Source organism: Anabas testudineus, chromosome 19 (genome assembly GCF_900324465.2).
Source record: "Anabas testudineus chromosome 19, fAnaTes1.2, whole genome shotgun sequence".
NCBI lineage: Eukaryota > Metazoa > Chordata > Actinopteri > Anabantiformes > Anabantidae > Anabas > Anabas testudineus.
Genome location: NC_046628.1, coordinates 8,089,406 through 8,103,446, shown reverse-complemented (window position 1 = coordinate 8,103,446; position 14,041 = coordinate 8,089,406). Strand labels below are relative to the sequence as shown.

Here is a 14,041-nt window from a genome sequence, read left to right as displayed (position 1 = left end):
TATATGTTCTTAAGATTCAGCTGAAAACAAGTTGTTTTTGTGGTTGTATGTGTGTTTGTGTGTATTTGCAGTGAGCTGGAGCTGTGCCCCATCCTTCAGTCCTCTGGTTGGTGAGATGGTGGTGGAGGACACCACTCTGCTACAGTGCAACATCACTGGACTCAGTCCTGTAAGTTGTGTCAGAACTCTGATCTCTACCTTTTTATACATGATGCTGTATTCTGAAGATGTTACCAAGAGCAGCTGACACTGACAATCAGTTTGACTTATCAAACCTTCTCCTGCATAAAACTCTCTGTTCCCAGCTTCATCTCTCAGAAGTTCAGGACACAGTCATACTTTATATAGTAGTTTATGGGTTAGAAAAGCAGCACAAAGAACCACTAAGCTCTAGCTTCTCCAGCTGTTGGTGTTGACCAATAAAACCTTTAGAATTTCCTCATGAGGGCCCCTGATATTATTAACACGTGAGCTTGAGGTGTTTGCGTAGACGATATTTAGAGACCCAATTTCCCAAATGACTCTTCTTTGTTACATACGTCAAGCGCCACACAAGTTGTAGTCACCATCAATCTAAAACGAAGAGGGTGGAAGACTTATGGTCCTGGTAAAAACACAACTGGAAAATGCATTTTATTTGTTTTGTTCAACGTTCTGGCTCCTGACCATACATAGGAAACAGTTGCACAACCGCCTCTATAATGATGAAAGAGCAGCTTGGGAGCCTGCCACCTGATTTATGTTTGGCATTTTTAAGCAGGCATGTAGACAAATGGATGCTCCACTGGTTGTTTATTATTGTGTGAGAGAAACCCCTCCCCCCTCCTTTATGAACCTTGCTGCCAGCCAAATCTCACTCCTGTCACATGACAGGGGTCAAGGCGAGGTCAGTAAGTGTCAGTTGTTGGTTTGATTGATCTGGCTGAGAAAGAAGCGATAGAGGCCTGCTGTCTGTGAACTGGGCACAGAGACAGAGACCTCTAGACGGACACTTTACATAGGCACAAAAACTTAAAGACCTAGCAGAAGGGACAGGAACCTAGCAGAAGACTAAGAAATGTAATATATCAATTCACAAGTGTACGGATTAACTTGGTTTTGATGTGCAAATACATTTTCCTTTATCCCTCATGTGTCCTCTCCTTTCAGGGGATGTATTACTATATCCAGGTGTCGGCCTACAACATGAAGGGCTGGGGGCCTCCACTAGTTTCCACCCCTGCCTGCGCTGCACCTTCCAGTAAGTCTACATTGTGTTTCATGCATGTATCAGGCATGGTGTGCGCCTAAATTGTATATATAGCAGAACATAAACCTGGCCCAACAAGGCTTTGGCTCACTATATTAGCAACACTGCAAAATAGTGTGCATCCTGCAAGAATGATACAATCTCTCACATGGGGGATTGGGGCACTGAATCATTTCATCTGCTCAGTTGATTTGGTTGTTCCAATGTCATTCCAACATTATTTTAACATCAGTAGTGGGGAGGTAGCTGGAACCTCCTCAGCGAGCACGCTGGGTGGGTTACGGTACCCCCACTGCGGACGTCAGTCAGTGTAACCATAGCCTTAGGGTGGTGTTTGGGGCTGGCTGGCAGAAGAAGCTGCCTGGGTTCAGCCAAGAAGTTAACCGTGAAGTCATGTGCAACAACAGCTGAGTTGTTGACTCCTACAGCCGCTTTGACCCTGTTTCTTCCTACACACTTTCTCTATCTCCCGTGTCTTGTCTTTGTTGTGTCCATAGTTTTTTATGTAAAGTGGCATTTGCTGGCTTGTAGGTAAATAAACTTGTTAATATGCAGTAATTTCTTAAATGTATTCGCATTTATGAGATGATTTTCCTGGTGTATGTTCACATTCACATTGTGCGTGTCCTGTACAGTTGGTGCAAACCAACTATAAGCGAGGGAACATAGGTACTGTAATTGTGGCCATGTTGGCACACGCCTGGCACATCTGGGGAACACATGGACATGTTTGTCTTCATCAGCATACCGTGTTTTTCAGCAAGTGTGTGTGTGTGTGTGTCTTCATTTACGAAACTGGGCTTTCCCCCCTCTTTTTTTCTACTATCCACCCTCCTCCCTCTCACCTCCTTCAGTCTCTCAGAGCTAATTTTGATGCTGCATGTTTGTGTTTTCCATTTGGGCCTACCACTGGAAATATTTGCATGTCTGTGCTGTAGCGCGCGGCGCAGCACCAACAGTGGGGGCCTTATACCGGGCCGTGGACGCCCATTAAAGGGCCCGCTTGTCCTGTCAGGACAGGCACCTTTCCGGGAATAGAGCTCACCGTGTTTTAGCCCCACGCACCCTCCGGGGGGCACCAGGAGAGGGGGTTGGAGTGGGGGTGATGGTGAGTAGGTGGTGGGTGATGGTAGTAGGGGGTGGGTGATCGCTGACACATTCTCAAAGGAGCAAGCAAGGATGCTGGCTTTCAAACACAGAAGACAGAGGGTACCAGAGGATCATTTTCTGTTTGCAAGAGAAGAAGTGATGTAGTGTAAGTGTGTCTCTGTATCTGTATGATTGGGAAAAGACAAACACCAAACAAAAGAGGAAAACATGGAGGAACAGAGTAGGTCCGACATACAGGGTCTGTGTGGGTCTGTTTCAATCACTGCTTTCTCACACTTGGGTGGGTGCGAATTTTAACTACTATTGGGTTTAATTAATATAGTACTTGCAGCGAATTCTGAGTTGAATTACTGCTATTGCAATGCAACTTGAGCTGTGGTATGAGCTTCTGACATTAACCTGAACTTTCCTATATTGCGCACACTAAGACCTGTTTGAGAAATAGGCTGTCCTACATATACGCATAATGTTTGGGATCCCATGTAGTTGTGAGTTTCATTAAACCTCCTATTAAGCACCATTAAGCCTGCTCATAATGAACAAACAACATACATGCAGGTATTGTATAATGTATACTATAGTCACTTTCTTAGTTTAGCATGCTTTTATGTTAGCATTTCCTAATTTGTGCAAAACGCGAAGTAAAAATGAAGCTGAATGGGATTAATTGGACAAATTAAATTTCTGACCTGACTGTGGTGTTTAGCGTGACTGTTAAAGGATAAACACAGTAAACATGAACATCTGTTTCAAATTTCCCAACAGCATATGCAATAGTGGCAAATTAATTTCCCAGGAGGTGAACTGATGCCACTGGCGTATTTTAAATGTTTCTTGCAACTTTGTCGTAACAGCTTTTCAGACGTGGGGAATTCCATTTTTATATTAGCATTAAGAATCTTGATTAATACAGAACTTCTGATATTTTCTTTCCTATCTGTCCAGGTTGGAGGGACATCGACGGCCGCGCTCCACGTCAGAGTGGCCAGAAGGAGGCACTAGAGCAGCTACTTGGACAGATCAAAGAAGCTCACCGCAACTGTGTCTGCCATGGTATGAACAACTCTTCGATCAATTTGTCAGTCTTGTTAACCTTAACGGAGAATGAAGGCTCTACAGTAACTGTTTGACACCCAAATTTGGTAGTGATAGTGAAATTTTAACTACTATTGGGTTTAATTAATATAGTACTTGCAGCGAATTCTGAGTTGAATTACTGCTATTGCAGTGCAACTTGAGCTGTGGTATGAGCTTCTGACATTAACCTGAACTTCTGTCATTTTTACTGTGCCTGTCACCTTTTAAACAAACACAGCTCAATTTTTAGCCACAGTCTAGTTCATATTTCAGAAAAAAATCTTGGTGTAAACAAACACGAGTAATGTTCAACTCACAGGTGGAACACGACTCACCAATTGCTGTGTTTCATTTCACCTTGACGGACACTTTACAATCTCAGGCACGACAAGTACTTTGGGGGCCATACGTTCTAAGACAGCATGGCACTCAAAAATAATACTCTCCACTCTGTTTCAACAATCCCCCACACCCTTATGCGTCTTTCCATGACTCAGCCCTACGTCTGCTGAATACCTCTCTCTCTCTCTCTCTGTGACAAAATGCAGATCAACTTCTCTCACACTCAAGCTGTTTATATCCCCAAACACTGCTGGCTGTAAGCTGGTCCCATAAGTGTCAAAACCTGTCCACACTGACTCTTTTACATGACAGCAAACTGCATTTAGCATTGAGCAAGTTGTCCCTCTTTTTCTCTCACACCCATATGCCCAAACACACTCACTCACTTACTATTGTCCACTGTTGCCAGACCATATTTGCAATAGGGCGAGACGCAATATAATAGTCAGTATTGAGTGGCTCTTGGTTCTTCAGACTTAAGCTTGAGAGTTCAGGCACAGTAGCCAAGGTGGTGTGTCCCGGGGTCATGTTTGTTATTCTTGTAAGAGACAAGTCCAAGGCTGGAGTTGGGAGAGGGCATAAATTAACACTGACTTCTGCTGCCTGCCCCCTCAGCCCGCCAGTCGTCCTGTCTACTGTCCATACATATACACACTGAAAAGCTAGACAGGCTCAGTCATAGATACATATGTACACGAAGAGGCACAAATATTCAAGACATGCTCTCTTTTACAGCACTCTCTCCCACATGTCCATGTACGTACCCCCATCGCAGCCCGGCTTATAGCCCACGCCACCTTCTCCCTCTTATACAAACACTATTAATTAAACTGTGAAAGGGGCCTTGACTAACACAGGCACCCCAGCAGTCTGCCCTACTTGTCTGTCTTACTCAATGTCAAACAGGGACTGAGGCCAAGAGGACTGGAGCTGAACAGACTCGCAAGTAGAGAGAAATTTGGGGAGGTGAGAGAGGTCGGGGGGTGCTGTTTTTTCTTGTTACTCCACCTCGACTCGTCCTGAAGAGAAAATTAGTTCTTTTCGGGTCCTGAATGGAGGGGTTTATTGACTTTAAGTGGCCTGGGGCTGGAGTAAGATCACCTGGGAGGGGAGGGAATCTGTGTAGGGTTTGGGACTTGGGGTTTCTAATGAGTTGGGAGGTGCGTTATCTCACCAACAGGCGCCCACACAAACACACACACGCATATCACACACACACACACACACACACTCTCCCCTTCAACCCCCTCCAGGCCCACTAAAAATAAACATGTCCCCACAGACTTAACTGACCTCCCTGTCAGTGAGTGGCAAAGGGTTAAGACACATATAGACACACACACACAAATTACTACAGCGTCTTGGCTCTACTCATATGGCTGCAGCTCAAGACATGCCATGCTCCAGTAGCTATAGTATGCACAGGTAAACATATATAAATATATGTTTTTTATATATATATATATATATATATATATATATATATATATATATATATATATATATATATATATACACATGCACACACATATACACAGTTAGTGCCCCCCTGGGATCTAAGAGTTAGTGGTTCCCTTAAGGACCATAGTCTACTGTTGGCAGCCAGTATGACTGTCAAATGGTGCAGCACCATTGGAGCGCATGAAATGTCAAAAAACATTCCAGTCCAACCATGTTGTTCAATGTGTCAGGTTTGTTGTCAGTTAGGTAAAAGCCTGTCACTGGAGGAGATGTATCTAGAGATTATCAGGTCCGAAGTATTTGTTGTTGCAAGAATTTTCAAATCATGAGCAAACAAATTCAAAAGATCTTACTTATCTTATCTTACTTATTATAGTTATTATTTTGCTATGGAATAAACGTTTAACTTTTCTCTTTTCTATCCACACAGAACAGTGCAAAGCCCCAGCACAGGGCAGGAAGCACTCGGTATCCAAAAGTCTGCGCCACCTCTTCCAACCCACCAGCAAATTCGTTAAAAGCTTGAAAAGGTTGTTGTATAAAAATATGTTTAAGACATTGTGTATTTATTTTATTAACCTGATTTGCAAATGCATCTGTAGCAAATCGACTCTAATACATGAACTCTTTCTGTTACTTTCCAGAGGCCTCTATCTGACATCCATATTCTACAGAGATGACAACGTGTTAGTGACTCCAGAGGATCAGATTCCCATTGTGGAGGTTGAAGATTCCTACTCCAGCTCCCTCATGCAAGACTTCCTCTGGTTTACTAAGGTAGACAAACGGACTCAAAGGAAGAGAGATAAAATATAGAAATGAAAGCAAAATAGACAACACACAAGTCACACAAGTGATAACGGCTAAGAAAGAGTCCACAGCACAGTACAATAAATTATTCAATAAGATTATGTTGATGTGTGATGTGTAATACATTTGTTCTTTTGCTGTTCGTGCACTAGGTATCTTATCTATGGGAGGAGATTCCCTGGCTGCAGCAGTGCCTCAGTCCATCCCAGACGTCCTGTTCCTGTACTCTGCAGACACGCCTCAAGATGCTGCAGGCTGTCTCCCATCTACAGGTAGCATACTTAGTAAATATATATTAGTATCTACTAAATATCACAACTTATTAGCAGTATGCTTTCAGGAGAGTTGTACAGTATATATAATATTTTGTATCTTTTCTCAGGGAATGCTGGGAACCCAGGACCTTGGTCAGGTGTACTTTGAGCCAATCAAAGACAAGCATGGTAATGCCCTGCTGGTGCTCCTGAAAGACATGAATGCCTCTTCCAACCTGGATGGGATGCGCTGGGTGCAGCTTTCCAAACTCCAGCTCCAGCGCAAGTCAATTTCATCCCCAGAAGAACCGACCGCCTTGGACATGCTCCTCATCACACTTCATGTGAGTCCTACGGTAACTGATGGGCAATGATTGCACATTAGTTTAGTTTTGGAAAACTGGTTCATTTTGCTTTTGTTTTGGAGACAGGCTGCTTCCACAGCAGTCAGAAGTGGTAGGAGGTTTTGTCAGCAGTGGTTTTATCGGGATAATTCTTAGCATTTTTGTTAACCAACTCCAAGCAGGAAGAAAAATTGTAAAGCAACAACAAACTGTCCCCAAAAGCTCTGGACAATATTTATTTATTGAAATCGCTGTCAAGGTTAAAAACTCCCATTCACAGGAAACCAGTAAACATGAGGCTCTGTGGCTGAAACAATGGGAATGGAAATTGAAATGTGCTTCCAATTACAAATTCTCCTTGTGCAGACACAGTAGAAACAGTAGTCATCATGACTCTCCTCTTCTATTGGTTACCAGGACACATATTAAAATGACCCTCCGTGAAATTAATTAAAATGTCAGGTCAAATCTTGAATTCCTGCCCAACAGGAATGTTAATCGTCTCAAATCATTGTACGTTTTGTTGCTCACTGTGGCAGTAGCAATTAAAATGTTACATTCTGAATTTCAGCATATTGGATATGATAATAATCCAGCTAATTGCTATTGTTTTGTATTTTGTAACAAACGCTGTGTGGCTGTTATGTTCAGAATGACCACAAACTGGACCCACGCCACACGTTAATCTCATCTATATAGCCCGGTAAACCTGATACCATTGTTGCAATGCTGTTTTGTCCCCAGTGTATGTTAGTTTGTCCTTGTGGTTGCAAAACAATGGTGGAGACTCCCATTGGCAAAACCACAGTCCAGTGAAATATTTGTTTTGTGGCCAGTTATGAACAAATTGTATGATGAAATATATAAAAATTTGCTGATGGGCTACTTAGCTTTGCTGACTTCCACTTTAAACATGTTGGAAAAGGTTAAGACTAAATTCAGGAACTAACTGCACAATAACATCATTTAAATGAAGTAAGGACGAGACAAAATTAGAATTAACCACACAATTAACTGCAGTAAGTACTTTCAGACTGTGCTCTTATCGAGTCTCTGTGCACCTGCTGTTCTCAGGAGAAGCTGGCATATCACAGAAGAAGCAGGAAGCTGTTGTCTCCAGGCTTATATCTGGGCTACCTGAAATTGTGCACATCCGTGGAGCAGATTAGAGCTTTGGTGCCCCAGAAACTCCCCAATGTCCTCTGTCACACCAAGATTCGTGACAACAACAATGTGTCCAGGTGGGGAACATTGTTCAGTTAATGTTGCTCTGTCAGTGTACGTGAAATTCAAGTCAAGCACTTTTAAAAGACATCTAAACTAGCTAAACAATGACGAGGTTATGTAAGAAGCATTCCTGTGAATGTGTGCTTTACATGCGTGTTCCTTTTAGAGAGGAGTGGCAGTGGCTGCAGGCTCTCAGCTCTCTGGAGGAGTCATTGGAAATGGATCACGACGTCCAGAGTGCTCCACACCGCCTCCTACAGGACCTGCGTAGTGCCATCAAGGACCTGATGGCGCACATCAATGTTCCTGGCAATAAGGTCAGATTTAGGACAGGGCCAAGACAAACAAAAAAAGTTAAACTGTGTGATTTCATCAAAAAGGCCTAGTAGTTTTTTATAGTTATAATGAATTTTTATGTATTTCTGTAGAACAGTTTTGACTGATACCATGGAACTAGTAGAAACCAGCCAAGTTCCTGAGGCAGGCAGTAGCAAAAGCTCAAAGCAGTGAAAATGATTGCAGTGGATAGCTAGCCAGTTCTGGTTAGACCACTAATTCTACATGATCTCCGTAGAAGAAAATGGTTTGAATTCCAGCACAATGGCAGTCATTGTCCATTTGACTTGACCCTTTTACCACCCACGGTTCCATCCACAAGATACTGCTGCTGTGTATCATGAAAAGGTACACGAATATGGACATGATGACGTATATTTAATATGAGACTATCATTAGTAAATAGAAGCTCAACATTAAATTTTTTGTTTCCAGATGGATGTTAGGAAAACATAAAAAAACAAATATGAACGCTAAGATACTTTTACTCTTGACCTGTTCCACAATAGAGCCCAGCAAGGTATTAGTGATATGCAATAACCCCTAATTATCGCTAACCATGTAATTGCCATATTCCTTACTTCTGATTCCAGTACTGGACTTTTTTTTTGTCTGGTTCTACTTTCAGGATTTTTCAACAAATGAAAACTGACTTCATGGTGGTCTAGCAGTCAGAGTTTTCTCTGTAGATGTGAGATCTGTGGTTCAAGTGCAGCAAGAGAGTCGTCCTTTACTACTATCAGATAAAAGCAAAATAAAATGAAAAGAAGCTATGAGGCTAAAGATTAGTATTTAAATCGCCACCATGTTATTCTTTTCCTTGATCTCTTGTCTCTGTTTGTGTATAGGCGCAGGATTTCCGTATCTACAGCCAGGAAGTATTAGAGTTTGGGGAGAAAGTGTCCTTCCTGCTCCTGCTGCCACCTTCAGATGAAGTGTGCACAGCGCCTGGTCAGAATAATCCTTACTCCCCTCGCTCTGGCTTCCTCACTCTTCCCCTGCAGATCTTTGAGCTGGGTCAGTATATCACAATTATAGGGACACAATCACAAGACTCTGCAGTACACAAAATACTTATGTGCTTTTTTCTGAATCTATATGTGTTTCTGTATTTACTGACACAGCTTTTTACATTTTGTTATTGGATTTTCTTTCTCCCACAGTCCACTTTAATGCCTATTGCCCCAGTTTCATTGGCCAATACTGCAGGGTCTCAGCTCTTCTGGAGCTGGAGTCACTTATGTCCCAGCAGGCACTAAGGGAGGCCTTCTCTGAGGATGAGCTTCTAGCTGCCAAGAAGAAACACCAGCAAGTCCAAGAGCACATGCAGGTAGGACGGGTCAGCCTGTAGGTGGAGGTGAAGGGCAATTAACATATTTTATTAAGGTCTATAGACTGCAGTAGAATTAGTTCTTAGTTTGTAATGTGTAATTTAAATTAAGTATAATCTCATCTTCTTCACACAGCAAATGGAAGAGGTGTGGCGAGATGTGAGGTGGATTATGGACGCCTTGCAGTATGCCCGCTACAAGCAGCCAACAGGAGGCATCTCCATCAGCTGGATCATTGATTTCTCCAAGGAAGTGATGCCTGACAAGCCTCCCTCCACCTCCTCACAGCCTGACTTCATGCCCTCCCCCATGCCTTCACCCGAACCTTGTCGTAAACACTCGGGTAAGATTTAGCAGTTATACGACACTGTTGTGAGGATAGGATTTTATATGCAACTTAAACAGTCTGATAACATTTGCACATTTTTCTCATGTTGTGCAGACTTTGCTGGACTATCTGACGAGGAGGGCTCCTCTGAGGTCTTCCTCACCACCGACAGTGACTATGACTCAAGTCGTGCACAGAGTCCACGTGAGCTGGACCTGCTGCCCCCATCCCCCCTCTCATCCACTGCTCCGCTGGAGCCTTGTGGCTTCTTGCGTAGTGACGGAAGCAGCTCAGGAGGAGGGATATGTCTTGGCGGGGGTGGACGTGGAGGGGGAGTGCTAAGGGATTCCACACCTGATGTCCTCCAGGCCTCAGAGCCGCAGCATGGGAGGGAAGGTGAAAGGTGTGGAGTAGTGAGTGGAGTTCGGTGTGGAGGAGAACGGCGTAGGGGGACCCCAGAGTTGTTTGATAGTGACTTCATCCTGCCCAGTAGGCAGATCGAGCTATTGCACATCACAGAGAAGAGACAGGCATTCTGTGTAAGAACCAGCAGCCTGGAGTTCCCCTCCGCCACCTCAGCCCACCAGCAGCCTTACTCCCACCACACTACTTGTCCTTCATCCTCCACCTCACCCCAGCAAAGGTGTCACAGGCCATCGTCAGTGGACCGCTGTTGTTCTACTGAGCGCTGTCTATCACAGCTTCCACCAGCGCGTACATTATCCGAGGACAGCGGCACCCAGAGACTTTCCTCACCATCGCCTGTTGCACTCAGGAAAGGCTGTCATGCCACACTCAGAGTGTACCCACAGTATCACACAGGGCTGCCAAAGGAGACCAGCGTTAAGGTATTGATCAAGTGAAGTCATTTGGTTTTCAAAATAATATATTTTGTAACATGTTGGAAAAACCTGAATGATTTCCTCTCCTCGTCTTTTAGCTTTGTATAACTTCTGGCACATCGGCGCGGGAGATGGTCCAGCTGGTGGTGCAGGAAATGAACATTGTGTCCCGTCGCATGTTCGGGAGCAGCGGGGGGAACGGTGAACAGGAGCAGAGTGTGTACTACAGTCCTGAACAGATGAAGCACTTTGGCCTGGTGCTTGTTGTGGACAACAGAGAAAAGTGGCTTCAGGATGACTTCTGTCCCCTGGAGCTTCAAAACCCCTGGCTGAGAGGCAAATTGTGTGTACGCATTAAAGAATATTCACCACTAGCACTCAAGCACAGCCGCGCCACCACAGTGTGATGCTTTAAGAGAGAGAAGTGGGGGGTGGACAGTTAAACATTCAAGACTTTATGCCATGTGCAGATCTCTTTTGATAAATGTGTGTTGAATTTAAGGAACATTTGTATTTGTACAACCTCCTAAACGCTACACTACTTTCTCTTTCACTGTGGTGTTGCCGTCCACAACTGCAGCTACAACATATCTTCAGATGCTGTGATGCTGTGTTTTTGTTATCAGAAATGCTATTCCGAGAATCTGTTTCCATGAAATGTGTTCTGCCATACATAAGACGTTTTTTTATTACCATCAAAGACACCCATATGGACACCAAATGAACACTAACAAAATGGAACTAAGAGAAAACAGTTTTTTTGTGCTGTCAGAAATCATTGAGAAAAAGATTGTGATGCAGAACGAGATGCATGGAGCGTCGTTTCCTGCCACTTCTGGCTTGATTGACGTCGGCACATCGGGCCATGTATGCTGCCAAAACGACATGGGCAGCATCGTCGCCTCCACAGCCACACGTGGACACAGCTTTTCCTATGAACCCTCTCATTGTGTCATTCCCAAAGAGCTGTCGGCTGCAGCCGCCCAGCCCCATGTTCCCAGGATGTGGGCTCTGGACCCAGCCCAGAGGGCAGGAAGTACAGAGGGGGGCTGGCGTCTCCGCTTGGGGACGCAATCGACCCGACAATTTGGCCCGTCAGCCTGTCACTCAACTGGTCTTGGCCACTGTACTGTCTGGTAGTGAAGCAGCCAAGCAAGGGAGAGAGAGCTTGACCGAGAGTGAGAGAGAAAAGACAGGGAGGAGGGTGGAGGCTGCATGTATTAGAACCTGGCACTGACTTTCTGGTGCTCGTTTACTGCTTTGTGCAGCAACAACTTCTCTGTATAGTAGACTCAGTCATAGTGTAGCTAACGAATATCATCATTTCATCATGTGAAGTAACACAAAATAAAAGCCAGTTAATTTGAATTTTCAAAACTGAGAAAAAAAAACAAGCAATACTTGACCCTTTTTGTTTTCCTAATTGATGGAAAAAGCATGTAAACCTTCCAGAATTGTGCTGAGTACATCTGAAGTACTGTGGTCATGCTGTGCTAAAAGGTAACCAGTTCAGTGTTTTGTTGTGTTTCGTTCTGTGTTATTCCCTGATGCATCAGAAAATGGTGCCCATCAGTCTAGAGCAGGGTCTCCCGATGGGAATGGAGTGTGAAGGGGATGACTCAAGTTGTTAAGAGGCCCTTCATGTATTAGCAAAGCCACACACTCCAAACTGTCTTGTAAAACTGCTTCACAATTATTTGTTTATGAAAAGACCTCGCTGTCAAAATATATTATCGTCCCGATGACACACCAGAGAGTCTCGAGAAATCATCTGCAAGGTGGGAGTCATGTGGCTGATGGGATAATGTTGGTCAGATGAAGCTCATTTGAATTGCTCTGTATGGTTTTTAGTAGTCGCCCATGCTTCCATAAACTGTATCAATCTGAAAGATAACTTCAGCTCTGGCATAAAATTAGACAGAACATAGTACAGGTGACGTGGAATCAATTGGAGATATCCAAATAAAGTAAAAGGTACCTTAGAAATTAATACACTCACAACACTTTGCCAAGCGCTTGATAGCTGGTTATTGTTTTACAATAAATAAAAATACTCCAACATATACTAATCACGCAGATATAATTAAATTCTCTGGGGGGATTTAAAAACATTTAGAAGCAAATACACCATACCTGTGCACTGCTGGCAGCCTTGGAGAGCACCTATCTCCATTAAAAATTAAGGAAAGAAAGATTCAACGAAAGATCAAAAAATAATACTTCATTAAATATACTTAACATTATCAAGTCAAGTAGTTGTTTAATGGCTAACACAGCCAGTTGTGGCACACAGACTATGACTATGCTGTAAACCGCTTTTCATATCCCACTCAGTCATGTAACATTCACCTTGTAAGTCTGTGACTCAATTACCAACACACTGATGCAGGTACTGACCTTTTTACTGTAGGTGGACCACATTCATTCTAAATACGCAATTAATCAGGCCTCTTAATAATCTAAACCATAATTTTTTGGTGTTTTTCGGAGCCTGTACCGAGTTTCAGTTTCTCTCTTCACACTGCAGTAACAGACTGCGCATTGTTTACACTAGATCCCACATTTCATTCTTAAACCTTTAAACCTTTAAGCTGTCGTGCTTTATTTATTTTTCAGTCAGCTGTTTTTCAGTATATGATTTTTTTTTCCTGCTCTGAAAGGACAGCCAGGTTCAGCAACATCACAGCATTGTATCAATCTGCAGCATTTCCAAATGTAGCACCGTGAAGGTTCAAAAGGGGAGAGTTGGACGAGTGAAGTCAGTTGACCTGGCCTCAGTTACTGTAGCATTCCAGGTTCGCAGAATAATGTCGAACCTGTCACAGGGAGAGGTTACTGTGGTGTCTATCAAAGTGTTTACAGAGTTTAGTTTCCTTACACCGTCAAAGATGTGTTTACGTGTAACTACTGTATAAAGACAAACCGATGTTATACTAAGTTGTAATTGGTTTGGCTGATGGCTTGAACTTGTGTTAGTGCATAGATTCTTGCTTTATTCCCATTGTTTAAAGCTGTTTTTATGAGGACCGACTGCAAAAGCCAATCCCACAACCCAAAACCTAAGCATGGACATGGACTAAAAAGACCAGGGATGAATGTACTGTATCTGCTTTAATGTGAAAGTGAGGGAGTCATCAACACTGAGGTTAAATGTCAGTAAAGTTAAATGCAGGAGTCTGTTCAGATTGTGCTGAAGGGGAAGAAGGGGTTTCAATTCCCTTTGCAGTCAAAATATAAAGCCCCATGTTTACAGGGAGCTGTTGGCAGATTCATGAAGGAGACATCACGTCACTTTTTTAAAATCTATTTTTATTGAACAATAAATGAATA

At 43.3% G+C, this 14,041-nt stretch overlaps 1 protein-coding gene across 3 annotated transcripts in view; it reads left to right on the top strand.

Annotated features, from left to right (window-relative positions):
• LOC113156122 (ankyrin repeat and fibronectin type-III domain-containing protein 1) overlaps positions 1-13,987 on the top strand; it is a 110,175-nt gene extending 96,188 nt beyond the window's left edge. For all 3 annotated transcript variants that reach the window (XM_026351045.1, XM_026351044.1, XM_026351046.1), the window contains 14 exons: positions 72-169; positions 1,150-1,240; positions 3,305-3,412; positions 5,670-5,769; positions 5,884-6,016; positions 6,202-6,321; positions 6,432-6,647; positions 7,722-7,888; positions 8,041-8,191; positions 9,059-9,227; positions 9,374-9,540; positions 9,677-9,884; positions 9,984-10,717; positions 10,810-13,987. In XM_026351045.1, the coding sequence (XP_026206830.1) occupies positions 72-169; positions 1,150-1,240; positions 3,305-3,412; positions 5,670-5,769; positions 5,884-6,016; positions 6,202-6,321; positions 6,432-6,647; positions 7,722-7,888; positions 8,041-8,191; positions 9,059-9,227; positions 9,374-9,540; positions 9,677-9,884; positions 9,984-10,717; positions 10,810-11,118 (2,771 nt within the window). In that variant the 3' untranslated portion in view covers positions 11,119-13,987. The remainder of the gene's footprint in view (positions 1-71; positions 170-1,149; positions 1,241-3,304; positions 3,413-5,669; positions 5,770-5,883; positions 6,017-6,201; positions 6,322-6,431; positions 6,648-7,721; positions 7,889-8,040; positions 8,192-9,058; positions 9,228-9,373; positions 9,541-9,676; positions 9,885-9,983; positions 10,718-10,809) is intronic.
• Positions 13,988-14,041: the final 54 nt, after the last annotated feature.